Raw genomic sequence first — 26,709 nt, forward strand, 5'->3', positions numbered from 1 at the left:
GACAAAAGTGAGGAGTGGGGAAGACCCAAGGTGGACAAAATGAGGTGGCTGGATAGGTGATCGGGGAGTCTCAGGGGAGTAAGATGATGTCCTGAGTAGGGCCACAGCACTCAGGAGCCACTTTTTTAAAATTGAAGTATAGTTGATTTACAGTGTTGTGTTAGTTTCTGGTGTACAGGAAAGTGATTCAGTTATATAACTATATACTATGAAGTAAAAGTGAAAGTGTTAGTTGATCAGTTGTGTCCGACTCTTTGCCACCCCATGGGTTATGTGGTTCACCAGGCTCCTCTGTCCATGGGATTCTCCAGGCAAGAATACTGGAGTGGACTGGCATGCCCTTCTCCAGATTTCCTAATCTTACACTTAAAAAAAAAAGAGGTCAGCTTGGGCGGTGCCCACTCTCCTGCCCACTTCCACTATGCGCTGACTGCGGCGCTGACAGCGTGCTGAAGGCGGCGCTGTCGGCGTGCTGAAGGCGGCGCTGTCGGCGTGCTGAGGGCGAGCTCTGTCGGCGTGCTGAAGGCGGCGCTGTCGGCGTGCTGAGGGCGTGCTGAGGGGGTGCTGTCCGTGGTGCTGACGAGGGGTGCGACCATTGTGGCGTCACCCACGGGGTACTTTGTGACTCAGGAGCTGGCGCGAGGCCTTTAGTGCAGGCGGCACAGTCCGGCAGCCAGACCGCGCAGCAGTTTGTGCCTGAAGCACAGCGGGCCGCTGTGGTGACCCAACACTCCGCAGCGGCCCTTCACTCTCCAAACATGTCAGGCTCCACCAGCTCTCGCCGACCCATCAAGGGAATCCTGAAAAAGAGAAGTCCCAGGGCTTCCTCAGTCGCAGGCTCGGCCCGGCAGTCCGGTGCACCACTCCCGGAGGTCCATAGAAAGAAATCCCAGAAGTGGGACGAGTCGAGCATCTTGGCTACCTGCCGTCCAGAGTACAGAGACTGCGATTTCATGAAGGTGAATGAGCCCAGCACCCCCCAGTTCGGTCTGCAGGATTATGGGGAAGGAAGTTCAGAAACTTCTTTCGACGCGACTCTCGACAACTTAGCCAAGAGATTAGCCGCCATCTACACCTCCGATTCCGACTATCCAGCGCGGGAGCCCGAACTGGATGGAGCGCATAGCAGCAAACTCTACCTTGACAGACAAGAGAAACATCGGCAGTTCGAAAGGAAAAGAAAACTTCACTACAGCGATGGAAAGACCATCAAACTCGCCAGACTACTGATTTCCACAGATCTACTGCATGACGACGAGGATGAAGAAAGTTGGCACGTCGTCAGCCACGACAAGACTACCACCCAGGAAGACGCAGAGCAAGGTGCCACCAGCGACGAAGGCCTGAAGACCCAGACCGCCTGGTACACCAATGATGATGACGAAGACGACGACAAGTAGACCGCATTTGATACAGTAGACAATGGTGGATCTCCACGCGGCAGTTGTTGCATCCACATCTTGTTCCTCTAGTCCGTGGCAAGTACTGAAATACTTAACAGTTACATTGCACTGTGATAATTCAATGGTAAACATCGCAAATAATAGCTTAACTGGAAAAATCTCTGCTTGGTACTCTGGTTCTTTGCCGTAAATACCGATTCTGGTATTCCTCTAAAACCGCATTACTTTGAGAAAAGTGTTCCTTAATGTAAATGTATATAGTATATAGCTTTTCATGTGTTAAAGGTTTCAAAGGGGTGCGGGGGGGGCACTAATTTATATTCACTTCTAACCATACTACCTTTAATTGAAATGGTTTTGTTATAAAGGGAAAAGGCGATTGGTACAGTGGGGTATGTAGTCTGATGAATATTCAGGCTGTAAAACACTTGTCTTCAGGGTGATCGGCCTGTTTACTTGAGAGGGAATATATTATGTGATTGTTGCATTTTAACTTTAAATTTTATCTTACTTTGCTTTCAGTGTTTACAAGAAAAGGACTAAATGTTTTGTTGATTAAAAAAAGTCCTTTTCCTGTGAATTATCAGGTTCAAATTGTCCCAATAGTCTACTCTGTGCACTATATGGGCAGATTTGATATCGATTATAACTCTTTCTTTCCTCATCCCCAGGAAGTCTTGCCCTCTCTATCCTTTATTACCACATGCCCCAGGAGGACTGAGGAAACAATGGGTGGAGAGAGTAAGACAGGTTTGAGAAGGAACCACCGAGATAATATTAGACTTTTAAGAATAACTGATATCAAGTCTGCCCATATAGTGCACACAGGCAGAGTAGACACTGGAACAATTTAACCTGATGATTCATGGAAAAAGGACTAGTTTTTATAAGAAAACATTTGGTCATTTTCTTGTAAACACTGAAAGCAAATTAAGATAAAATTCACTTTCACTTTTCTGGGGCATACACAGCACAGTTTTTATGGAGTATCATAGATGATCAAAACATCAGAAACACTTGTTGCCACAGTGTCACTTCCGTTTCAACCATCACGGCCCCTCCAATCTTCTAAGATGTGGAGAAACTAGACTGCATAGCAGAAGTGTAATAGTCAGGAAATAGAATTCAGTTGCTAAATTTCTACCCCTTTTTGGTTTACAGCCTGCTAAACAATTTTCTATTATTAGTTCATCATTTGTTCTCATTATCTTTTAGAGAACAACTGAGATTTTTTTTTTCACAACAGACTCCTGTGCAACTGGTGACATGGTTACAGTCCCAGAATGTATGTGGACAGAAGACAGCGCAAAGGTTTTGTGTGTGTGTGTGTGTGTGTGTGTGTGTGTGTATTTCCATTTTGCTCTTTGGAACATTACTGATGTAATTGTGGGTTCACATGCTGTTGTGAGAAATCATACAGAGAGAGCCTGTGTACCCTTCACCCAGATTCCCTATGGTAACATATCGAAAAACTAGTGCAACGCCACAACAAGATATTGACATCATCACTTCAATCAAGATACAGAACATTCCATCACAGCAAGAATCCCTCAGGTTGCCCATTTGCAGCCACATGGTCTCCATTTCTATAATTTTGTCATTTCAAGAATATTATATAAACGAAAACATGTAGCATGTAACCTTTTGGGATATACCAGATTTTTTAGCCTTTTATCCATTCAAGGACATATGGACTAGTTCCAGGTTTTGGTATTACAAATGAAGCTGCTGTGAACATTCATGTACAGGTTTTTGTGTGAGCATATGTTTTCACTTCTCTGGGATAAATGCCCAGGAGTGCAATTGCTGGCTTGCATGGTAGTTGCAGTTCCCTAAGAAACTGCCAAATTGTTTTACAGAGTGACTGTGCCATTTTACATTCCCACCAGCACCCAGCAACGTGTGAGCATTCCGGTTTCTCTGCATCCTCGCCAGCATTTCGTGTTACCTCTATTTTTCATTTGTCATTTTTAATCTATGTGTACTGGTGTCTTAATTTGCCTTTTGCTAATAGTTAATGATGTTGAACATCTTTCCATGTGCTTATTGGCAATCTGTAGATCCTCTTCGGTGAAATGTTTTCTGCTCATTTTCTATTTTGATTATTTTACTATTCAACCTTGAGAGTTCTTTGCAATTTTTTTCACAATTGGTAGCTTATTATTATCCTCTCACAGACACTTTTGCAAAGCAAAAGGTTTTGATTTTGATGTGATTCACTTGATCAAGTTTTCCTTTTCTTTGTGGTGATTTTGGTACCCTTGTCAAATGTAATCTCGAAAGATTTTTTTTTTTCCAAATCATGATTTCCTAATTAAGTGACATGGTATTAGGATGCATAGATTATGGACCTTTATTATTTAAGTTTGATTTTCCTTTGGAAAAAGGTATCTGAAAATGTTGAGTTCCAGTTTCAACTTTTTATCAACATCACCTCCCCTGCTTAACTCCTTTGATGTCACCATTTGTTCACTCATTTTTAAGTAGGAAATTCAGCCAGGCTGGCTATTTAAAACCTGGGACAGAAAATGGTATAAATGGGTTGCTAAAAAAGAGTAACTTCTACTTGAAGGTCAAAGCGAATCCATTTTCCCCCCTAGACTTTGAAATTGCTTCCATTGTTTCCCCTCTACATTAGTACACTAAATAGCATGCTCTAATAAGGCAGAGTATTATTTAAAAAAAAATGATAGTCAAGAGCCACTAAATTGGTTCCTTGAAATTACAACCTCAATTTGACAAATACTGAACTCAAAGGATCAGAATTTTTTTCTCTTAAAAGATTTTGTTCTGGGAGTAACACTGTAGGTACTTATCAACCCTTCACACTTTAGAGTAAATGAAGAACACGGTATGAATATGGATGAAAGGGAGGGGACTATGAAAGTGAGACAAAGAGGTACCCAGAAGCAAAGAGCTGGGAAGGGAGGGGGAGAAATGAGGGAAAAAAAAAAAGAGTGGAGGTTTAAGCTCACTAGTTTTAAAAGTTATGACTTGCTCTCAATGAGTCATTAACTCTGAACCGTCATCAAGAGGACACAAAATCTTAGTGAAGAAATGATGAAGAAAAGAAGAGTTCTCCACTCAGCCAAATAATTAAAGCAATGCTATTACCCCTGCCACTACTAATCACCATTTATTGAGTATATGCAGTGTATCAGACAGGGTACCAGGGCTTTGAAAGCCTTATCTCTTTCAGTGATGCCAATGATCCTCTGAAATAGTATTTTGTCCATTTGAGAAAGGAGAAAATTTCAAATAAATAACATTGCATAGTTGGCCCAAATGTATAGCTGCTAGGTGGTAGAATCAGGATTCATACCCAAGCCTGTCTGGCAGACTCAGGCATGGTGTTTTCCCCACCGTACAGTACTGGCTCTGTGCAGGTCCTTAGTGGTGGTGGAAGCCACCCCACCCCACCCCACCCCACCCCTCCCCCCTAATCACACACATCTGTCCTCACCTTGTAGCAGGGGCTGCTTTTCTGTACAGACAGTGCAACTGGTCTAAGGAGAATGTCCTCCAGTCTATTCTAGGAGGGGCCTGTGACCTCTGCCACACTGCCCACGTCCTCCTGCTACCACCTCCCATCCCCTGCTCCGAGCTTGTGCTCGGCCAGGAGCCTGAGACATTCATTCATACAAAGATGCCACCAGGGACAAGTATATGTGTCAATTGCACTTTGAAGGGCACACATTTTTTGTGTGTGCATTTACCAAGTACAGCCCTGTGTCAGGTGCAGTAGCCAGGGAAAGAAAGATGAATGAAACACAATCTCTGCCCTCAAGGAGGTCTAAGTCTAGTGCGGGAGACCTGTATGGTTCTGAAATGTTCATTGATGGGAACACTTTCAAAGAAGAGGATGCCTGTATTTAAAGAGGGACAAGTCCTGACTTAGATTACGTAACGGCTTGAAGCAACGAAGGGATTTCCACATGCCTGGGAAGCAAGCCACACGCAGCCTTCAGAGGAGCCCCAGTCTCCTGAAGGTGAGGACAGAGGGAGCCTAGCCCTTGAGACCTGGTCTAGTTCAGCAGCAGCAGCCGCCCTGCTCACAGCTGGCTGGGGTTGGGGAGGCGGGCAGTAAAGAGGGATTATGGACCAGCCATGGAAGGAGTCACAAGTAGCGAGCTCAACAGAGAGAGATGAGGACCTCTGAGGCAATAACAAATGGTTCTGCATTGTTTTCTGGCAGAATCCTTTCCTGCGATGCTGAGTTTTGAACTTATTTGAATGAGGAATTGTAGACACTTTGTCTCAGAAGTGAAGCAGTTATGTAAAATGCGAACCATGCTTCCTTTGTTTTTGGCTCCTGCTTTATGCCACTGTATTGTCCTCTTTGGCATTACCTTTCTTTGGGATTGGAAGGAAAACTCACCTCTTCCAGTCCTGCGGCCACTGCTGAGTTTTCCAAATTTGCTGGCATATCGAGTGCAGCACTTTCACAGCATCACCTTTGAGGATTTGAAATAGCTAAACTGGAATTCCATCACCTCCACTAGCTTTGTTCGTAGTGACGCTTTCTAAGGCCCACTTGACTTCCCATTCCAGGATGTCTGGCTCTAGGTGAGTGATCACACCATCGTGATTATCTGGGTCGTGAAGATCTTTTCTGTACATTTCTTCTGTGTATTCCTGCCACCTCTTCTTAATATCTTCTGCTTCTGTTAGGTCCATACCATTTCTGTCCTTTATCGAGCCTATCTTTGCATGAAATGTTCCTTTGGTATCTCTAATTTTCTTGAAGAGATCTCTAGTCTTTTCCAATCTGTTGCTTTCCTCTGTTTCTTTGCACTGATCGCTGAGGAAGGCTTCCTTATCTCTCCTTGCTATTCTTTGGAACTCTGCATTCAGAAAGGCAATGCCAAAGAATGCTCAAACTACTGCACAATTGCACTCATCTCACATGCTAGTAAAGTAATGCTCAAAATTCTCCAAGACAGGCTTCAGCAATACGTGAACCGTGAACTTCCAGATGTTCAAGCTGGTTTTAGAAAAGGCAGAGGAACCAGAGATCAAATTGCCAATATCCGCTGGATCATCGAAAAAGCAAGAGAGTTCCAGAAAAACATCTATTTCTGCTTTATTGACTATGCCAAAGCCTTCGACTGTGTGGATCACAATCAACTGTGGAAAATTCTGAAAGAGATGGGAATACCAGACCATCTGACCTGTCTCTTGAGAAACCTGTATGCAGGTCAGAAAGCAACAGTTAGAACTGGACATGGAACAACAGACTGGTTCCAAATAGGAAAAGGAGTACGTGAAGGCTGTCTATTGTCACCCTGCTTATTTAACTTATATGCAGAGTACATCATGAGAAACGCTGGGCTGGAAGAAACACAAGCTGGAATCAAGATTGCCGGGAGAAATATCAATAAGCTCAGGTATGCGGATGACACCACCCTTATGGCAGAAAGTGAAGAAGAACTAAAGAGCCTCTTGATGAAGGTGAAAGAGGAGAGTGAAAAACTTGGCTTAAAGCTCAACGTTCAGAAGACTAAGACCGTGGCATCTGGTCCCATCACTTCATGGGAAATAGATGGGGAAACAGTGGAAACAGTGTCAGACTATTTTTTTTTAGGCTCCAGAATCACTGCTGATGGTGATTGCCCCCATGAAATTAAAAGACGCTTACTCCTTGGAAGGAAGGTTATGGCCAACCTAGATAGCATATTTAAAAGCAGAGACATTACTTTGCCAACAAAAGTCCGCCTAGTCAAGGCTATGGTTTTTCCAGTGGTCATGTATGGATGTGAGACTTGGACGATGAAGAAAGCTGAGCGCCGAAGAATTGATGATTTTGAACTGAGGTGTTGGAGAAGACTCTTGAGAGTCCCTTGGACTCCAAGGAGACCCAATCAATCCATCCTAAAAGAGATCAATCCTGGGTGTTCATTGGAAGGTCTGATGTTGAAGCTGAAACTCCAATACTTTGGGCACCTCATGCGAAGGGTTGACTCATTGGAAAAGACACTAATGCTGGGTAGGATTGGGGGCTGGAGGAGAAGGGGACGACAGAGGATGAGATGGTTGGATGGCATCACCGACTCCATGGACATGGGTTTGGGTAGACTCCCGGAGTTGGTGATGGACAGAGAGGCCTGGCGTGCTGCAATTCAAGGGGTCACAGAGAGGCGGACACGACTGAGCGACTGAACTGAACTGATTGTCCTCTTTTGGAACATTGGGGCTCATGGTTGAAACTGGGGGTTGGGGAAGGTGCTGGCTTGTGCTGGGAGGAGAGAGGGACCCATCTTCATCCCTTCATCCCTCCCCAGATGGCTGGGGAGGAGGGGTGGAGGAAACCCAGGAGAGTGGCAGCAGGAGAGGCCAGCCAGGCTGGAGCCTGACAGAAGGAAAACACTAAGGGAGGAAAACAGAAGACGAAAGACTCCAGTCGTGTAGGGAAATACTGAGGTAGAAATGATAACATTCAATGCCATAAACCTCTTGCATTTTTCTTCTGTGCTAAAAGTTTACGTCCCTTACTTGGGCCACTGAGCCAGCTCCTGTCTGTTTTACAAAGGAGTTCTGCCACTCCAGTGCTACCTTGGTGACAAATCAGGTCTTTGAGGAGGGCCCCCTGGCAAGAGGCTGGCAAGTGGGGACAAAAGTGAGGAGTGGGGAAGACCCAAGGTGGACAAAATGAGGTGGCTGGATAGGTGATCTGGGAGTCTCAGGGGAGTAAGATGATGTCCTGAGTAGGGCCACAGCACTCAGGAGCCACTTTTTTAAAATTGAAGTATAGTTGATTTACAGTGTTGTGTTAGTTTCTGGTGTACAGGAAAGTGATTCAGTTATATAACTATATACTATGAAGTAAAAGTGAAAGTGTTAGTTGATCAGTTGTGTCCGACTCTTTGCCACCCCATGGGTTATGTGGTTCACCAGGCTCCTCTGTCCATGGGATTCTCCAGGCAAGAATACTGGAGTGGACTGGCATGCCCTTCTCCAGATTTCCTAATCTTACACTTAAAAAAAAAAGAGGTCCGCTTGGGCGGTGCCCACTCTCCTGCCCACTTCCACTATGCGCTGACTGCAGCGCTGACAGCGTGCTGAAGGCGGCGCTGTCGGCGTGCTGAAGGCGGCGCTGTCGGCGTGCTGAGGGCGTGCTCTGTCGGCGTGCTGAAGGCAGCGCTGTCGGCGTGCTGAGGGCGTGCTGTCGGCGGTGCTGACGAGGGGTGCGACCATTGTGGCGTCACCCACGGGGTACTTTGTGACTCAGGAGCTGGCGCGAGGCCTTTAGTGCAGGCGGCACAGTCCGGCAGCCAGACCGCGCAGCAGTTTGTGCCTGAAGCACAGCGGGCCGCTGTGGTGACCCAACACTCCGCAGCGGCCCTTCACTCTCCAAACATGTCAGGCTCCACCAGCTCTCGCCGACCCATCAAGGGAATCCTGAAAAAGAGAAGTCCCAGGGCTTCCTCAGTCGCAGGCTCGGCCCAGCAGTCCGGTGCACCACTCCCGGAGGTCCATAGAAAGAAATCCCAGAAGTGGGACGAGTCGAGCATCTTGGCTACCTGCCGTCCAGAGTACAGAGACTGCGATTTCATGAAGGTGAATGAGCCCAGCACCCCCCAGTTCGGTCTGCAGGATTATGGGGAAGGAAGTTCAGAAACTTCTTTCGACGCGACTCTCGACAACTTAGCCAAGAGATTAGCCGCCATCTACACCTCCGATTCCGACTATCCAGCGCGGGAGCCCGAACTGGATGGAGCGCATAGCAGCAAACTCTACCTTGACAGACAAGAGAAACATCGGCAGTTCGAAAGGAAAAGGAAACTTCACTACAGCGATGGAAAGACCATCAAACTCGCCAGACTACTGATTTCCACAGATCTACTGCATGACGACGAGGATGAAGAAAGTTGGCACGTCGTCAGCCACGACAAGACTACCACCCAGGAAGACGCAGAGCAAGGTGCCACCAGCGACGAAGGCCTGAAGACCCAGACCGCCTGGTACACCAATGATGATGACGAAGACGACGACAAGTAGACCGCATTTGATACAGTAGACAATGGTGGATCTCCACGCGGCAGTTGTTGCATCCACATCTTGTTCCTCTAGTCCGTGGCAAGTACTGAAATACTTAACAGTTACATTGCACTGTGATAATTCAATGGTAAACATCGCAAATAATAGCTTAACTGGAAAAATCTCTGCTTGGTACTCTGGTTCTTTGCCGTAAATACCGATTCTGGTATTCCTCTAAAACCGCATTACTTTGAGAAAAGTGTTCCTTAATGTAAATGTATATAGTATATAGCTTTTCATGTGTTAAAGGTTTCAAAGGGGTGCGGGGGGGGCACTAATTTATATTCACTTCTAACCATACTACCTTTAATTGAAATGGTTTTGTTATAAAGGGAAAAGGCGATTGGTACAGTGGGGTATGTAGTCTGATGAATATTCAGGCTGTAAAACACTTGTCTTCAGGGTGATCGGCCTGTTTACTTGAGAGGGAATATATTATGTGATTGTTGCATTTTAACTTTAAATTTTATCTTACTTTGCTTTCAGTGTTTACAAGAAAAGGACTAAATGTTTTGTTGATTAAAAAAAGTCCTTTTCCTGTGAATTATCAGGTTCAAATTGTCCCAATAGTCTACTCTGTGCACTATATGGGCAGATTTGATATCGATTATAACTCTTTCTTTCCTCATCCCCAGGAAGTCTTGCCCTCTCTATCCTTTATTACCACATGCCCCAGGAGGACTGAGGAAACAATGGGTGGAGAGAGTAAGACAGGTTTGAGAAGGAACCACCGAGATAATATTAGACTCTTAAGAATAACTCATATCAAGTCTGCCCATATAGTGCACACAGGCAGAGTAGACACTGGAACAATTTAACCTGATGATTCATGGAAAAAGGACTAGTTTTTATAAGAAAACATTTAGTCATTTTCTTGTAAACACTGAAAGCAAATTAAGATAAAATTCACTTTCACTTTTCTGGGGCATACACAGCACAGTTTTTATGGAGTATCATAGATGATCAAAACATCAGAAACACTTGTTGCCACAGTGTCACTTCCGTTTCAACCATCACGGCCCCTCCAATCTTCTAAGATGTGGAGAAACTAGACTGCATAGCAGAAGTGTAATAGTCAGGAAATAGAATTCAGTTGCTAAATTTCTACCCCTTTTTGGTTTACAGCCTGCTAAACAATTTTCTATTATTAGTTCATCATTTGTTCTCATTATCTTTTAGAGAACAACTGAGATTTTTTTTTTTCACAACAGACTCCTGTGCAACTGGTGACATGGTTACAGTCCCAGAATGTATGTGGACAGAAGACAGAGCAAAGGTTTTGTGTGTGTGTGTGTGTGTGTGTGTGTGTATTTCCATTTTGCTCTTTGGAACATTACTGATGTAATTGTGGGTTCACATGCTGTTGTGAGAAATCATACAGAGAGAGCCTGTGTACCCTTCACCCAGATTCCCTATGGTAACATATCGAAAAACTAGTGCAACGCCACAACAAGATATTGACATCATCACTACAATCAAGATACAGAACATTCCATCACAGCAAGAATCCCTCAGGTTGCCCATTTGCAGCCACATGGTCTCCATTTCTATAATTTTGTCATTTCAAGAATATTATATAAACGAAAACATGTAGCATGTAACCTTTTGGGATATACCAGATTTTTTAGCCTTTTATCCATTCAAGGACATATGGACTAGTTCCAGGTTTTGGTATTACAAATGAAGCTGCTGTGAACATTCATGTACAGGTTTTTGTGTGAGCATATGTTTTCACTTCTCTGGGATAAATGCCCAGGAGTGCAATTGCTGGCTTGCATGGTAGTTGCAGTTCCCTAAGAAACTGCCAAATTGTTTTACAGAGTGACTGTGCCATTTTACATTCCCACCAGCACCCAGCAACGTGTGAGCATTCTGGTTTCTCTGCATCCTCGCCAGCATTTCGTGTTACCTCTATTTTTCATTTGTCATTTTTAATCTATGTGTACTGGTGTCTTAATTTGCCTTTTGCTAATAGTTAATGATGTTGAACATCTTTCCATGTGCTTATTGGCAATCTGTAGATCCTCTTCGGTGAAATGTTTTCTGCTCATTTTCTATTTTGATTATTTTACTATTCAACCTTGAGAGTTCTTTGCAATTTTTTTCACAATTGGTAGCTTATTATTATCCTCTCACAGACACTTTTGCAAAGCAAAAGGTTTTGATTTTGATGTGATTCACTTGATCAAGTTTTCCTTTTCTTTGTGGTGATTTTGGTACCCTTGTCAAATGTAATCTCGAAAGATTTTTTTTTTTCCAAATCATGATTTCCTAATTAAGTGACATGGTATTAGGATGCATAGATTATGGACCTTTATTATTTAAGTTTGATTTTCCTTTGGAAAAAGGTATCTGAAAATGTTGAGTTCCAGTTTCAACTTTTTATCAACATCACCTCCCCTGCTTAACTCCTTTGATGTCACCATTTGTTCACTCATTTTTAAGTAGGAAATTCAGCCAGGCTGGCTATTTAAAACCTGGGACAGAAAATGGTATAAATGGGTTGCTAAAAAAGAGTAACTTCTACTTGAAGGTCAAAGCGAATCCATTTTCCCCCCTAGACTTTGAAATTGCTTCCATTGTTTCCCCTCTACATTAGTACACTAAATAGCATGCTCTAATAAGGCAGAGTATTATTTAAAAAAAAATGATAGTCAAGAGCCACTAAATTGGTTCCTTGAAATTACAACCTCAATTTGACAAATACTGAACTCAAAGGATCAGAATTTTTTTCTCTTAAAAGATTTTGTTCTGGGAGTAACACTGTAGGTACTTATCAACCCTTCACACTTTAGAGTAAATGAAGAACACGGTATGAATATGGATGAAAGGGAGGGGACTATGAAAGTGAGACAAAGAGGTACCCAGAAGCAAAGAGCTGGGAAGGGAGGGGGAGAAATGAGGGGAAAAAAAAAGAGTGGAGGTTTAAGCTCACTAGTTTTAAAAGTTATGACTTGCTCTCAATGAGTCATTAACTCTGAACCGTCATCAAGAGGACACAAAATCTTAGTGAAGAAATGATGAAGAAAAGAAGAGTTCTCCACTCAGCCAAATAATTAAAGCAATGCTATTACCCCTGCCACTACTAATCACCATTTATTGAGTATATGCAGTGTATCAGACAGGGTACCAGGGCTTTGAAAGCCTTATCTCTTTCAGTGATGCCAATGATCCTCTGAAATAGTATTTTGTCCATTTGAGAAAGGAGAAAATTTCAAATAAATAACATTGCATAGTTGGCCCAAATGTATAGCTGCTAGGTGGTAGAATCAGGATTCATACCCAAGCCTGTCTGGCAGACTCAGGCATGGTGTTTTCCCCACCGTACAGTACTGGCTCTGTGCAGGTCCTTAGTGGTGGTGGAAGCCACCCCACCCCACCCCACCCCACCCCTCCCCCCTAATCACACACATCTGTCCTCACCTTGTAGCAGGGGCTGCTTTTCTGTACAGACAGTGCAACTGGTCTAAGGAGAATGTCCTCCAGTCTATTCTAGGAGGGGCCTGTGACCTCTGCCACACTGCCCACGTCCTCCTGCTACCACCTCCCATCCCCTGCTCCGAGCTTGTGCTCGGCCAGGAGCCTGAGACATTCATTCATACAAAGATGCCACCAGGGACAAGTATATGTGTCAATTGCACTTTGAAGGGCACACATTTTTTGTGTGTGCATTTACCAAGTACAGCCCTGTGTCAGGTGCAGTAGCCAGGGAAAGAAAGATGAATGAAACACAATCTCTGCCCTCAAGGAGGTCTAAGTCTAGTGCGGGAGACCTGTATGGTTCTGAAATGTTCATTGATGGGAACACTTTCAAAGAAGAGGATGCCTGTATTTAAAGAGGGACAAGTCCTGACTTAGATTACGTAACGGCTTGAAGCAACGAAGGGATTTCCACATGCCTGCGAAGCAAGCCACACGCAGCCTTCAGAGGAGCCCCAGTCTCCTGAAGGTGAGGACAGAGGGAGCCTAGCCCTTGAGACCTGGTCTAGTTCAGCAGCAGCAGCCGCCCTGCTCACAGCTGGCTGGGGTTGGGGAGGCGGGCAGTAAAGAGGGATTATGGACCAGCCATGGAAGGAGTCACAAGTAGCGAGCTCAACAGAGAGAGATGAGGACCTCTGAGGCAATAACAAATGGTTCTGCATTGTTTTCTGGCAGGATCCTTTCCTGCGATGCTGAGTTTTGAACTTATTTGAATGAGGAATTGTAGACACTTTGTCTCAGAAGTGAAGCAGTTATGTAAAATGCGAACCATGCTTCCTTTGTTTTTGGCTCCTGCTTTATGCCACTGTATTGTCCTCTTTGGCATTACCTTTCTTTGGGATTGGAAGGAAAACTCACCTCTTCCAGTCCTGCGGCCACTGCTGAGTTTTCCAAATTTGCTGGCATATCGAGTGCAGCACTTTCACAGCATCACCTTTGAGGATTTGAAATAGCTAAACTGGAATTCCATCACCTCCACTAGCTTTGTTCGTAGTGACGCTTTCTAAGGCCCACTTGACTTCCCATTCCAGGATGTCTGGCTCTAGGTGAGTGATCACACCATCGTGATTATCTGGGTCATGAAGATCTTTTCTGTACATTTCTTCTGTGTATTCCTGCCACCTCTTCTTAATATCTTCTGCTTCTGTTAGGTCCATACCATTTCTGTCCTTTATCGAGCCTATCTTTGCATGAAATGTTCCTTTGGTATCTCTAATTTTCTTGAAGAGATCTCTAGTCTTTTCCAATCTGTTGCTTTCCTCTGTTTCTTTGCACTGATCGCTGAGGAAGGCTTCCTTATCTCTCCTTGCTATTCTTTGGAACTCTGCATTCAGAAAGGCAATGCCAAAGAATGCTCAAACTACTGCACAATTGCACTCATCTCACATGCTAGTAAAGTAATGCTCAAAATTCTCCAAGACAGGCTTCAGCAATACGTGAACCGTGAACTTCCAGATGTTCAAGCTGGTTTTAGAAAAGGCAGAGGAACCAGAGATCAAATTGCCAATATCCGCTGGATCATCGAAAAAGCAAGAGAGTTCCAGAAAAACATCTATTTCTGCTTTATTGACTATGCCAAAGCCTTCGACTGTGTGGATCACAATCAACTGTGGAAAATTCTGAAAGAGATGGGAATACCAGACCATCTGACCTGTCTCTTGAGAAACCTGTATGCAGGTCAGAAAGCAACAGTTAGAACTGGACATGGAACAACAGACTGGTTCCAAATAGGAAAAGGAGTACGTGAAGGCTGTCTATTGTCACCCTGCTTATTTAACTTATACGCAGAGTACATCATGAGAAACGCTGGGCTGGAAGAAACACAAGCTGGAATCAAGATTGCCGGGAGAAATATCAATAAGCTCAGGTATGCGGATGACACCACCCTTATGGCAGAAAGTGAAGAAGAACTAAAGAGCCTCTTGATGAAGGTGAAAGAGGAGAGTGAAAAACTTGGCTTAAAGCTCAACGTTCAGAAGACTAAGACCGTGGCATCTGGTCCCATCACTTCATGGGAAATAGATGGGGAAACAGTGGAAACAGTGTCAGACTATTTTTTTTTAGGCTCCAGAATCACTGCTGATGGTGATTGCCCCCATGAAATTAAAAGACGCTTACTCCTTGGAAGGAAGGTTATGGCCAACCTAGATAGCATATTTAAAAGCAGAGACATTACTTTGCCAACAAAAGTCCGCCTAGTCAAGGCTATGGATTTTCCAGTGGTCATGTATGGATGTGAGACTTGGACGATGAAGAAAGCTGAGCGCCGAAGAATTGATGATTTTGAACTGTGGTGTTGGAGAAGACTCTTGAGAGTCCCTTGGACTGCAAGGAGATCCAATCAATCCATCCTAAAAGAGATCAATCCTGGGTGTTCATTGGAAGGTCTGATGTTGAAGCTGAAACTCCAATACTTTGGGCACCTCATGCGAAGGGTTGACTCATTGGAAAAGACCCTAATGCTGGGTAGGATTGGGGGCTGGAGGAGAAGGGGACGACAGAGGATGAGATGGTTGGATGGCATCACCGACTCCATGGACATGGGTTTGGGTAGACTCCCGGAGTTGGTGATGGACAGAGAGGCCTGGCGTGCTGCAATTCAAGGGGTCACAGAGAGGCGGACACGACTGAGCGACTGAACTGAACTGATTGTCCTCTTTTGGAACATTGGGGCTCATGGTTGAAACTGGGGGTTGGGGAAGGTGCTGGCTTGTGCTGGGAGGAGAGAGGGACCCATCTTCATCCCTTCATCCCTCCCCAGATGGCTGGGGAGGAGGGGTGGAGGAAACCCAGGAGAGTGGCAGCAGGAGAGGCCAGCCAGGCTGGAGCCTGACAGAAGGAAAACACTAAGGGAGGAAAACAGAAGACGAAAGACTCCAGTCGTGTAGGGAAATACTGAGGTAGAAATGATAACATTCAATGCCATAAACCTCTTGCATTTTTCTTCTGTGCTAAAAGTTTACGTCCCTTACTTGGGCCACTGAGCCAGCTCCTGTCTGTTTTACAAAGGAGTTCTGCCACTCCAGTGCTACCTTGGTGACAAATCAGGTCTTTGAGGAGGGCCCCCTGGCAAGAGGCTGGCAAGTGGGGACAAAAGTGAGGAGTGGGGAAGACCCAAGGTGGACAAAATGAGGTGGCTGGATAGGTGATCTGGGAGTCTCAGGGGAGTAAGATGATGTCCTGAGTAGGGCCACAGCACTCAGGAGCCACTTTTTTAAAATTGAAGTATAGTTGATTTACAGTGTTGTGTTAGTTTCTGGTGTACAGGAAAGTGATTCAGTTATATAACTATATACTATGAAGTAAAAGTGAAAGTGTTAGTTGATCAGTTGTGTCCGACTCTTTGCCACCCCATGGGTTATGTGGTTCACCAGGCTCCTCTGTCCATGGGATTCTCCAGGCAAGAATACTGGAGTGGACTGGCATGCCCTTCTCCAGATTTCCTAATCTTACACTTAAAAAAAAAAGAGGTCAGCTTGGGCGGTGCCCACTCTCCTGCCCACTTCCACTATGCGCTGACTGCGGCGCTGACAGCGTGCTGAAGGCGGCGCTGTCGGCGTGCTGAAGGCGGCGCTGTCGGCGTGCTGAGGGCGAGCTCTGTCGGCGTGCTGAAGGCGGCGCTGTCGGCGTGCTGAGGGCGTGCTGAGGGGGTGCTGTCCGTGGTGCTGACGAGGGGTGCGACCATTGTGGCGTCACCCACGGGGTACTTTGTGACTCAGGAGCTGGCGCGAGGCCTTTAGTGCAGGCGGCACAGTCCGGCAGCCAGACCGCGCAGCAGTTTGTGCCTGAAGCACAGCGGGCCGCTGTGGTGACCCAACACTCCGCAGCGGCCCTTCACTCTCCAAACATGTCAGGCTCCACCAGCTCTCGCCGACCCATCAAGGGAATCCTGAAAAAGAGAAGTCCCAGGGCTTCCTCAGTCGCAGGCTCGGCCCGGCAGTCCGGTGCACCACTCCCGGAGGTCCATAGAAAGAAATCCCAGAAGTGGGACGAGTCGAGCATCTTGGCTACCTGCCGTCCAGAGTACAGAGACTGCGATTTCATGAAGGTGAATGAGCCCAGCACCCCCCAGTTCGGTCTGCAGGATTATGGGGAAGGAAGTTCAGAAACTTCTTTCGACGCGACTCTCGACAACTTAGCCAAGAGATTAGCCGCCATCTACACCTCCGATTCCGACTATCCAGCGCGGGAGCCCGAACTGGATGGAGCGCATAGCAGCAAACTCTACCTTGACAGACAAGAGAAACATCGGCAGTTCGAAAGGAAAAGGAAACTTCACTACAGCGATGGAAAGACCATCAAACTCGCCAGACTACTGATTTCCACAGATCTACTGCATGACGACGAGGATGAAGAAAGTTGGCACGTCGTCAGCCACGACAAGACTACCACCCAGGAAGACGCAGAGCAAGGTGCCACCAGCGACGAAGGCCTGAAGACCCAGACCGCCTGGTACACCAATGATGATGACGAAGACGACGACAAGTAGACCGCATTTGATACAGTAGACAATGGTGGATCTCCACGCGGCAGTTGTTGCATCCACATCTTGTTCCTCTAGTCCGTGGCAAGTACTGAAATACTTAACAGTTACATTGCACTGTGATAATTCAATGGTAAACATCGCAAATAATAGCTTAACTGGAAAAATCTCTGCTTGGTACTCTGGTTCTTTGCCGTAAATACCGATTCTGGTATTCCTCTAAAACCGCATTACTTTGAGAAAAGTGTTCCTTAATGTAAATGTATATAGTATATAGCTTTTCATGTGTTAAAGGTTTCAAAGGGGTGCGGGGGGGGCACTAATTTATATTCACTTCTAACCATACTACCTTTAATTGAAATGGTTTTGTTATAAAGGGAAAAGGCGATTGGTACAGTGGGGTATGTAGTCTGATGAATATTCAGGCTGTAAAACACTTGTCTTCAGGGTGATCGGCCTGTTTACTTGAGAGGGAATATATTATGTGATTGTTGCATTTTAACTTTAAATTTTATCTTACTTTGCTTTCAGTGTTTACAAGAAAAGGACTAAATGTTTTGTTGATTAAAAAAAGTCCTTTTCCTGTGAATTATCAGGTTCAAATTGTCCCAATAGTCTACTCTGTGCACTATATGGGCAGATTTGATATCGATTATAACTCTTTCTTTCCTCATCCCCAGGAAGTCTTGCCCTCTCTATCCTTTATTACCACATGCCCCAGGAGGACTGAGGAAACAATGGGTGGAGAGAGTAAGACAGGTTTGAGAAGGAACCACCGAGATAATATTAGACTTTTAAGAATAACTGATATCAAGTCTGCCCATATAGTGCACACAGGCAGAGTAGACACTGGAACAATTTAACCTGATGATTCATGGAAAAAGGACTAGTTTTTATAAGAAAACATTTGGTCATTTTCTTGTAAACACTGAAAGCAAATTAAGATAAAATTCACTTTCACTTTTCTGGGGCATACACAGCACAGTTTTTATGGAGTATCACAGATGATCAAAACATCAGAAACACTTGTTGCCACAGTGTCACTTCCGTTTCAACCATCACGGCCCCTCCAATCTTCTAAGATGTGGAGAAACTAGACTGCATAGCAGAAGTGTAATAGTCGGGAAATAGAATTCAGTTGCTAAATTTCTACCCCTTTTTGGTTTACAGCCTGCTAAACAATTTTCTATTATTAGTTCATCATTTGTTCTCATTACCTTTTAGAGAACAACTGAGATTTTTTTTCACAACAGACTCCTGTGCAACTGGTGACATGGTTACAGTCCCAGAATGTATGTGGACAGAAGACAGCGCAAAGGTTTTGTGTGTGTGTGTGTGTGTGTGTGTGTGTGTGTGTGTGTGTGTATTTCCATTTTGCTCTTTGGAACATTACTGATGTAATTGTGGGTTCACATGCTGTTGTGAGAAATCATACAGAGAGAGCCTGTGTACCCTTCACCCAGATTCCCTATGGTAACATATCGAAAAACTAGTGCAACGCCACAACAAGATATTGACATCATCACTACAATCAAGATACAGAACATTCCATCACAGCAAGAATCCCTCAGGTTGCCCATTTGCAGCCACATGGTCTCCATTTCTATAATTTTGTCATTTCAAGAATATTATATAAATGAAAACATGTAGCATGTAACCTTTTGGGATATACCAGATTTTTTAGCCTTTTATCCATTCAAGGACATATGGACTAGTTCCAGGTTTTGGTATTACAAATGAAGCTGCTGTGAACATTCATGTACAGGTTTTTGTGTGAGCATATGTTTTCACTTCTCTGGGATAAATGCCCAGGAGTGCAATTGCTGGCTTGCATGGTAGTTGCAGTTCCCTAAGAAACTGCCAAATTGTTTTACAGAGTGACTGTGCCATTTTACATTCCCACCAGCACCCAGCAACGTGTGAGCATTCCGGTTTCTCTGCATCCTCGCCAGCATTTCGTGTTACCTCTATTTTTCATTTGTCATTTTTAATCTATGTGTACTGGTGTCTTAATTTGCCTTTTGCTAATAGTTAATGATGTTGAACATCTTTCCATGTGCTTATTGGCAATCTGTAGATCCTCTTCGGTGAAATGTTTTCTGCTCATTTTCTATTTTGATTATTTTACTATTCAACCTTGAGAGTTCTTTGCAATTTTTTTCACAATTGGTAGCTTATTATTATCCTCTCACAGACACTTTTGCAAAGCAAAAGGTTTTGATTTTGATGTGATTCACTTGATCAAGTTTTCCTTTTCTTTGTGGTGATTTTGGTACCCTTGTCAAATGTAATCTCGAAAGATTTTTTTTTTTCCAAATCATGATTTCCTAATTAAGTGACATGGTATTAGGATGCATAGATTATGGACCTTTATTATTTAAGTTTGATTTTCCTTTGGAAAAAGGTATCTGAAAATGTTGAGTTCCAGTTTCAACTTTTTATCAACATCACCTCCCCTGCTTAACTCCTTTGATGTCACCATTTGTTCACTCATTTTTAAGTAGGAAATTCAGCCAGGCTGGCTATTTAAAACCTGGGACAGAAAATGGTATAAATGGGTTGCTAAAAAAGAGTAACTTCTACTTGAAGGTCAAAGCGAATCCATTTTCCCCCCTAGACTTTGAAATTGCTTCCATTGTTTCCCGTCTACATTAGTACACTAAATAGCATGCTCTAATAAGGCAGAGTATTATTTAAAAAAAAATGATAGTCAAGAGCCACTAAATTGGTTCCTTGAAATTACAACCTCAATTTGACAAATACTGAACTCAAAGGATCAGAATTTTTTTCTCTTAAAAGATTTTGTTCTGGGAGTAACACTGTAGGTACTTATCAACCCTTCACACTTTAGAGTAAATGAAGAACACGGTATGAATATGGATGAAAGGGAGGGGACTATGAAAGTGAGACAAAGAGGTACCCAGAAGCAAAGAGCTGGGAAGGGAGGGGGAGAAATGAGGGAAAAAAAAAAAGAGTGGAGGTTTAAGCTCACTAGTTTTAAAAGTTATGACTTGCTCTCAATGAGTCATTAACTCTGAACCGTCATCAAGAGGACACAAAATCTTAGTGAAGAAATGATGAAGAAAAGAAGAGTTCTCCACTCAGCCAAATAATTAAAGCAATGCTATTACCCCTGCCACTACTAATCACCATTTATTGAGTATATGCAGTGTATCAGACAGGGTACCAGGGCTTTGAAAGCCTTATCTCTTTCAGTGATGCCAATGATCCTCTGAAATAGTATTTTGTCCATTTGAGAAAGGAGAAAATTTCAAATAAATAACATTGCATAGTTGGCCCAAATGTATAGCTGCTAGGTGGTAGAATCAGGATTCATACCCAAGCCTGTCTGGCAGACTCAGGCATGGTGTTTTCCCCACCGTACAGTACTGGCTCTGTGCAGGTCCTTAGTGGTGGTGGAAGCCACCCCACCCCACCCCACCCCACCCCTCCCCCCTAATCACACACATCTGTCCTCACCTTGTAGCAGGGGCTGCTTTTCTGTACAGACAGTGCAACTGGTCTAAGGAGAATGTCCTCCAGTCTATTCTAGGAGGGGCCTGTGACCTCTGCCACACTGCCCACGTCCTCCTGCTACCACCTCCCATCCCCTGCTCCGAGCTTGTGCTCGGCCAGGAGCCTGAGACATTCATTCATACAAAGATGCCACCAGGGACAAGTATATGTGTCAATTGCACTTTGAAGGGCACACATTTTTTGTGTGTGCATTTACCAAGTACAGCCCTGTGTCAGGTGCAGTAGCCAGGGAAAGAAAGATGAATGAAACACAATCTCTGCCCTCAAGGAGGTCTAAGTCTAGTGCGGGAGACCTGTATGGTTCTGAAATGTTCATTGATGGGAACACTTTCAAAGAAGAGGATGCCTGTATTTAAAGAGGGACAAGTCCTGACTTAGATTACGTAACGGCTTGAAGCAACGAAGGGATTTCCACATGCCTGCGAAGCAAGCCACACGCAGCCTTCAGAGGAGCCCCAGTCTCCTGAAGGTGAGGACAGAGGGAGCCTAGCCCTTGAGACCTGGTCTAGTTCAGCAGCAGCAGCCGCCCTGCTCACAGCTGGCTGGGGTTGGGGAGGCGGGCAGTAAAGAGGGATTATGGACCAGCCATGGAAGGAGTCACAAGTAGCGAGCTCAACAGAGAGAGATGAGGACCTCTGAGGCAATAACAAATGGTTCTGCATTGTTTTCTGGCAGAATCCTTTCCTGCGATGCTGAGTTTTGAACTTATTTGAATGAGGAATTGTAGACACTTTGTCTCAGAAGTGAAGCAGTTATGTAAAATGCGAACCATGCTTCCTTTGTTTTTGGCTCCTGCTTTATGCCACTGTATTGTCCTCTTTGGCATTACCTTTCTTTGGGATTGGAAGGAAAACTCACCTCTTCCAGTCCTGCGGCCACTGCTGAGTTTTCCAAATTTGCTGGCATATCGAGTGCAGCACTTTCACAGCATCACCTTTGAGGATTTGAAATAGCTAAACTGGAATTCCATCACCTCCACTAGCTTTGTTCGTAGTGACGCTTTCTAAGGCCCACTTGACTTCCCATTCCAGGATGTCTGGCTCTAGGTGAGTGATCACACCATCGTGATTATCTGGGTCGTGAAGATCTTTTCTGTACATTTCTTCTGTGTATTCCTGCCACCTCTTCTTAATATCTTCTGCTTCTGTTAGGTCCATACCATTTCTGTCCTTTATCGAGCCTATCTTTGCATGAAATGTTCCTTTGGTATCTCTAATTTTCTTGAAGAGATCTCTAGTCTTTTCCAATCTGTTGCTTTCCTCTGTTTCTTTGCACTGATCGCTGAGGAAGGCTTCCTTATCTCTCCTTGCTATTCTTTGGAACTCTGCATTCAGAAAGGCAATGCCAAAGAATGCTCAAACTACTGCACAATTGCACTCATCTCACATGCTAGTAAAGTGATGCTCAAAATTCTCCAAGACAGGCTTCAGCAATACGTGAACCGTGAACTTCCAGATGTTCAAGCTGGTTTTAGAAAAGGCAGAGGAACCAGAGATCAAATTGCCAATATCCGCTGGATCATCGAAAAAGCAAGAGAGTTCCAGAAAAACATCTATTTCTGCTTTATTGACTATGCCAAAGCCTTCGACTGTGTGGATCACAATCAACTGTGGAAAATTCTGAAAGAGATGGGAATACCAGACCATCTGACCTGTCTCTTGAGAAACCTGTATGCAGGTCAGAAAGCAACAGTTAGAACTGGACATGGAACAACAGACTGGTTCCAAATAGGAAAAGGAGTACGTGAAGGCTGTCTATTGTCACCCTGCTTATTTAACTTATACGCAGAGTACATCATGAGAAACGCTGGGCTGGAAGAAACACAAGCTGGAATCAAGATTGCCGGGAGAAATATCAATAAGCTCAGGTATGCGGATGACACCACCCTTATGGCAGAAAGTGAAGAAGAACTAAAGAGCCTCTTGATGAAGGTGAAAGAGGAGAGTGAAAAACTTGGCTTAAAGCTCAACGTTCAGAAGACTAAGACCGTGGCATCTGGTCCCATCACTTCATGGGAAATAGATGGGGAAACAGTGGAAACAGTGTCAGACTATTTTTTTTTAGGCTCCAGAATCACTGCTGATGTTGATTGCCCCCATGAAATTAAAAGACGCTTACTCCTTGGAAGGAAGGTTATGGCCAACCTAGATAGCATATTTAAAAGCAGAGACATTACTTTGCCAACAAAAGTCCGCCTAGTCAAGGCTATGGTTTTTCCAGTGGTCATGTATGGATGTGAGACTTGGACGATGAAGAAAGCTGAGCGCCGAAGAATTGATGATTTTGAACTGTGGTGTTGGAGAAGACTCTTGAGAGTCCCTTGGACTGCAAGGAGATCCAATCAATCCATCCTAAAAGAGATCAATCCTGGGTGTTCATTGGAAGGTCTGATGTTGAAGCTGAAACTCCAATACTTTGGGCACCTCATGCGAAGGGTTGACTCATTGGAAAAGACCCTAATGCTGGGTAGGATTGGGGGCTGGAGGAGAAGGGGACGACAGAGGATGAGATGGTTGGATGGCATCACCGACTCCATGGACATGGGTTTGGGTAGACTCCCGGAGTTGGTGATGGACAGAGAGGCCTGGCGTGCTGCAATTCAAGGGGTCACAGAGAGGCGGACACGACTGAGCGACTGAACTGAACTGATTGTCCTCTTTTGGAACATTGGGGCTCATGGTTGAAACTGGGGGTTGGGGAAGGTGCTGGCTTGTGCTGGGAGGAGAGAGGGACCCATCTTCATCCCTTCATCCCTCCCCAGATGGCTGGGGAGGAGGGGTGGAGGAAACCCAGGAGAGTGGCAGCAGGAGAGGCCAGCCAGGCTGGAGCCTGACAGAAGGAAAACACTAAGGGAGGAAAACAGAAGACGAAAGACCAGTCGTGTAGGGAAATACTGAGGTAGAAATGATAACATTCAATGCCATAAACCTCTTGCATTTTTCTTCTGTGCTAAAAGTTTACGTCCCTTACTTGGGCCACTGAGCCAGCTCCTGTCTGTTTTACAAAGGAGTTCTGCCACTCCAGTGCTACCTTGGTGACAAATCAGGTCTTTGAGGAGGGCCCCCTGGCAAGAGGCTGGCAAGTGGGGACAAAAGTGAGGAGTGGGGAAGACCCAAGGTGGACAAAATGAGGTGGCTGGATAGGTGATCGGGGAGTCTCAGGGGAGTAAGATGATGTCCTGAGTAGGGCCACAGCACTCAGGAGCCACTTTTTTAAAATTGAAGTATAGTTGATTTACAGTGTTGTGTTAGTTTCTGGTGTACAGGAAAGTGATTCAGTTATATAACTATATACTATGAAGTAAAAGTGAAAGTGTTAGTTGATCAGTTGTGTCCGACTCTTTGCCACCCCATGGGTTATGTGGTTCACCAGGCTCCTCTGTCCATGGGATTCTCCAGGCAAGAATACTGGAGTGGACTGGCATGCCCTTCTCCAGATTTCCTAATCTTACACTTAAAAAAAAAAGAGGTCCGCTTGGGCGGTGCCCACTCTCCTGCCCACTTCCACTATGCACTGACTGCAGCGCTGACAGCGTGCTGAAGGCGGCGCTGTCGGCGTGCTGAAGGCGGCGCTGTCGGCGTGCTGAAGTCGGCGCTGTGGGCGTGCTGAGGGCGTGCTCTGTCGGCGTGCTGAAGGCGGCGCTGTCGGCGTGCTGAGGGCGTGCTGTCGGCGGTGCTGACGAGGGGTGCGACCATTGTGGCGTCACCCACGGGGTACTTTGTGACTCAGGAGCTGGCGCGAGGCCTTTAGTGCAGGCGGCACAGTCCGGCAGCCAGACCGCGCAGCAGTTTGTGCCTGAAGCACAGCGGGCCGCTGTGGTGACCCAACACTCCGCAGCGGCCCTTCACTCTCCAAACATGTCAGGCTCCACCAGCTCTCGCCGACCCATCAAGGGAATCCTGAAAAAGAGAAGTCCCAGGGCTTCCTCAGTCGCAGGCTCGGCCCAGCAGTCCGGTGCACCACTCCCGGAGGTCCATAGAAAGAAATCCCAGAAGTGGGACGAGTCGAGCATCTTGGCTACCTGCCGTCCAGAGTACAGAGACTGCGATTTCATGAAGGTGAATGAGCCCAGCACCCCCCAGTTCGGTCTGCAGGATTATGGGGAAGGAAGTTCAGAAACTTCTTTCGACGCGACTCTCGACAACTTAGCCAAGAGATTAGCCGCCATCTACACCTCCGATTCCGACTATCCAGCGCGGGAGCCCGAACTGGATGGAGCGCATAGCAGCAAACTCTACCTTGACAGACAAGAGAAACATCGGCAGTTCGAAAGGAAAAGGAAACTTCACTACAGCGATGGAAAGACCATCAAACTCGCCAGACTACTGATTTCCACAGATCTACTGCATGACGACGAGGATGAAGAAAGTTGGCACGTCGTCAGCCACGACAAGACTACCACCCAGGAAGACGCAGAGCAAGGTGCCACCAGCGACGAAGGCCTGAAGACCCAGACCGCCTGGTACACCAATGATGATGACGAAGACGACGACAAGTAGAACGCATTTGATACAGTAGACAATGGTGGATCTCCACGTGGCAGTTGTTGCATCCACATCTTGTTCCTCTAGTCCACGGCAAGTACTGAAATACTTAACAGTTACATTGCACTGTGATAATTCAATGGTAAACATCGCAAATATTAGCTTAACTGGAAAAATCTCTGCTTGGTACTCTGGTTCTTTGCCGTAAATACCGATTCTGGTATTCCTCTAAAACCGCATTACTTTGAGAAAAGTGTTCCTTAATGTAAATGTATACAGTATATAGCTTTTCATGTGTTAAAGGTTTCAAAGGGGTGCGGGGGGGGCACTAATTTATATTCACTTCTAACCATACTACCTTTAATTGAAATGGTTTTGTTATAAAGGGAAAAGGCGATTGGTACAGTGGGGTATGTAGTCTGATGAATATTCAGGCTGTAAAACACTTGTCTTCAGGGTGATCGGCCTGTTTACTTGAGAGGGAATATATTATGTGATTGTTGCATTTTAACTTTAAATTTTATCTTACTTTGCTTTCAGTGTTTACAAGAAAAGGACTAAATGTTTTGTTGATTAAAAAAAGTCCTTTTCCTGTGAATTATCAGGTTGAAATTGTCCCAATAGTCTACTCTGTGCACTATATGGGCAGATTTGATATCGATTATAACTCTTTCTTTCCTCATCCCCAGGAAGTCTTGCCCTCTCTATCCTTTATTACCACATGCCCCAGGAGTACTGAGGAAACAATGGGTGGAGAGAGTAAGACAGGTTTGAGAAGGAACCACTGAGATAATATTAGAATTTTAAGAATAACTGATATCAAGTCTGCCCATATAGTGCACACAGGCAGAGTAGACACTGGAACAATTTAACCTGATGATTCATGGAAAAAGGACTAGTTTTTATAAGAAAACATTTGGTCATTTTCTTGTAAACACTGAAAGCAAATTAAGATAAAATTCACTTTCACTTTTCTGGGGCATACACAGCACAGTTTTTATGGAGTATCATAGATGATCAAAACATCAGAAACACTTGTTGCCACAGTGTCACTTCCGTTTCAACCATCACGGCCCCTCCAATCTTCTAAGATGTGGAGAAACTAGACTGCATAGCAGAAGTGTAATAGTCGGGAAATAGAATTCAGTTGCTAAATTTCTACCCCTTTTTGGTTTACAGCCTGCTAAACAATTTTCTATTATTAGTTCATCATTTGTTCTCATTACCTTTTAGAGAACAACTGAGATTTTTTTTCACAACAGACTCCTGTGCAACTGGTGACATG

The 26,709-nt window shown here is 44.8% G+C and overlaps 4 protein-coding genes across 4 annotated transcripts; all 4 read left to right on the forward strand.

Moving 5' to 3' along the window:
- Window positions 1-675: 675 nt before the first annotated feature.
- Window positions 676-1,561, forward strand: LOC145535889 (protein phosphatase inhibitor 2 family member C-like). Its single transcript, XM_081564233.1, has one exon. It carries the CDS (start codon window positions 759-761, stop codon window positions 1,398-1,400), a length of 642 nt encoding a protein of 213 aa, XP_081420359.1. The 5' UTR covers window positions 676-758; the 3' UTR covers window positions 1,401-1,561.
- Window positions 1,562-8,676: 7,115 nt separating this feature from the next.
- LOC145535956 (protein phosphatase inhibitor 2 family member C-like) lies at window positions 8,677-9,562 on the forward strand. The gene has a single exon (XM_081564306.1). The coding sequence runs from the start codon at window positions 8,760-8,762 to the stop codon at window positions 9,399-9,401; it is 642 nt and encodes a 213-aa protein (XP_081420432.1). The 5' UTR covers window positions 8,677-8,759; the 3' UTR covers window positions 9,402-9,562.
- A 7,122-nt stretch (window positions 9,563-16,684) lies between these two features.
- On the forward strand, window positions 16,685-17,570 carry LOC145535907 (protein phosphatase inhibitor 2 family member C-like). The gene has a single exon (XM_081564248.1). It carries the CDS (start codon window positions 16,768-16,770, stop codon window positions 17,407-17,409), a length of 642 nt encoding a protein of 213 aa, XP_081420374.1. The 5' UTR covers window positions 16,685-16,767; the 3' UTR covers window positions 17,410-17,570.
- Window positions 17,571-24,710: 7,140 nt separating this feature from the next.
- LOC145535257 (protein phosphatase inhibitor 2 family member C-like) lies at window positions 24,711-25,600 on the forward strand. Its single transcript, XM_081563615.1, has one exon. It carries the CDS (start codon window positions 24,798-24,800, stop codon window positions 25,437-25,439), a length of 642 nt encoding a protein of 213 aa, XP_081419741.1. The 5' UTR covers window positions 24,711-24,797; the 3' UTR covers window positions 25,440-25,600.
- The last annotated feature ends 1,109 nt before the right edge of the window (window positions 25,601-26,709 follow it).

Source organism: Giraffa tippelskirchi, chromosome X, assembly GCF_054371585.1.
Source record: "Giraffa tippelskirchi isolate mGirTip1 chromosome X, T2T-mGirTip1v1.2.pri, whole genome shotgun sequence".
Taxonomy (NCBI): domain Eukaryota; kingdom Metazoa; phylum Chordata; class Mammalia; order Artiodactyla; family Giraffidae; genus Giraffa; species Giraffa tippelskirchi.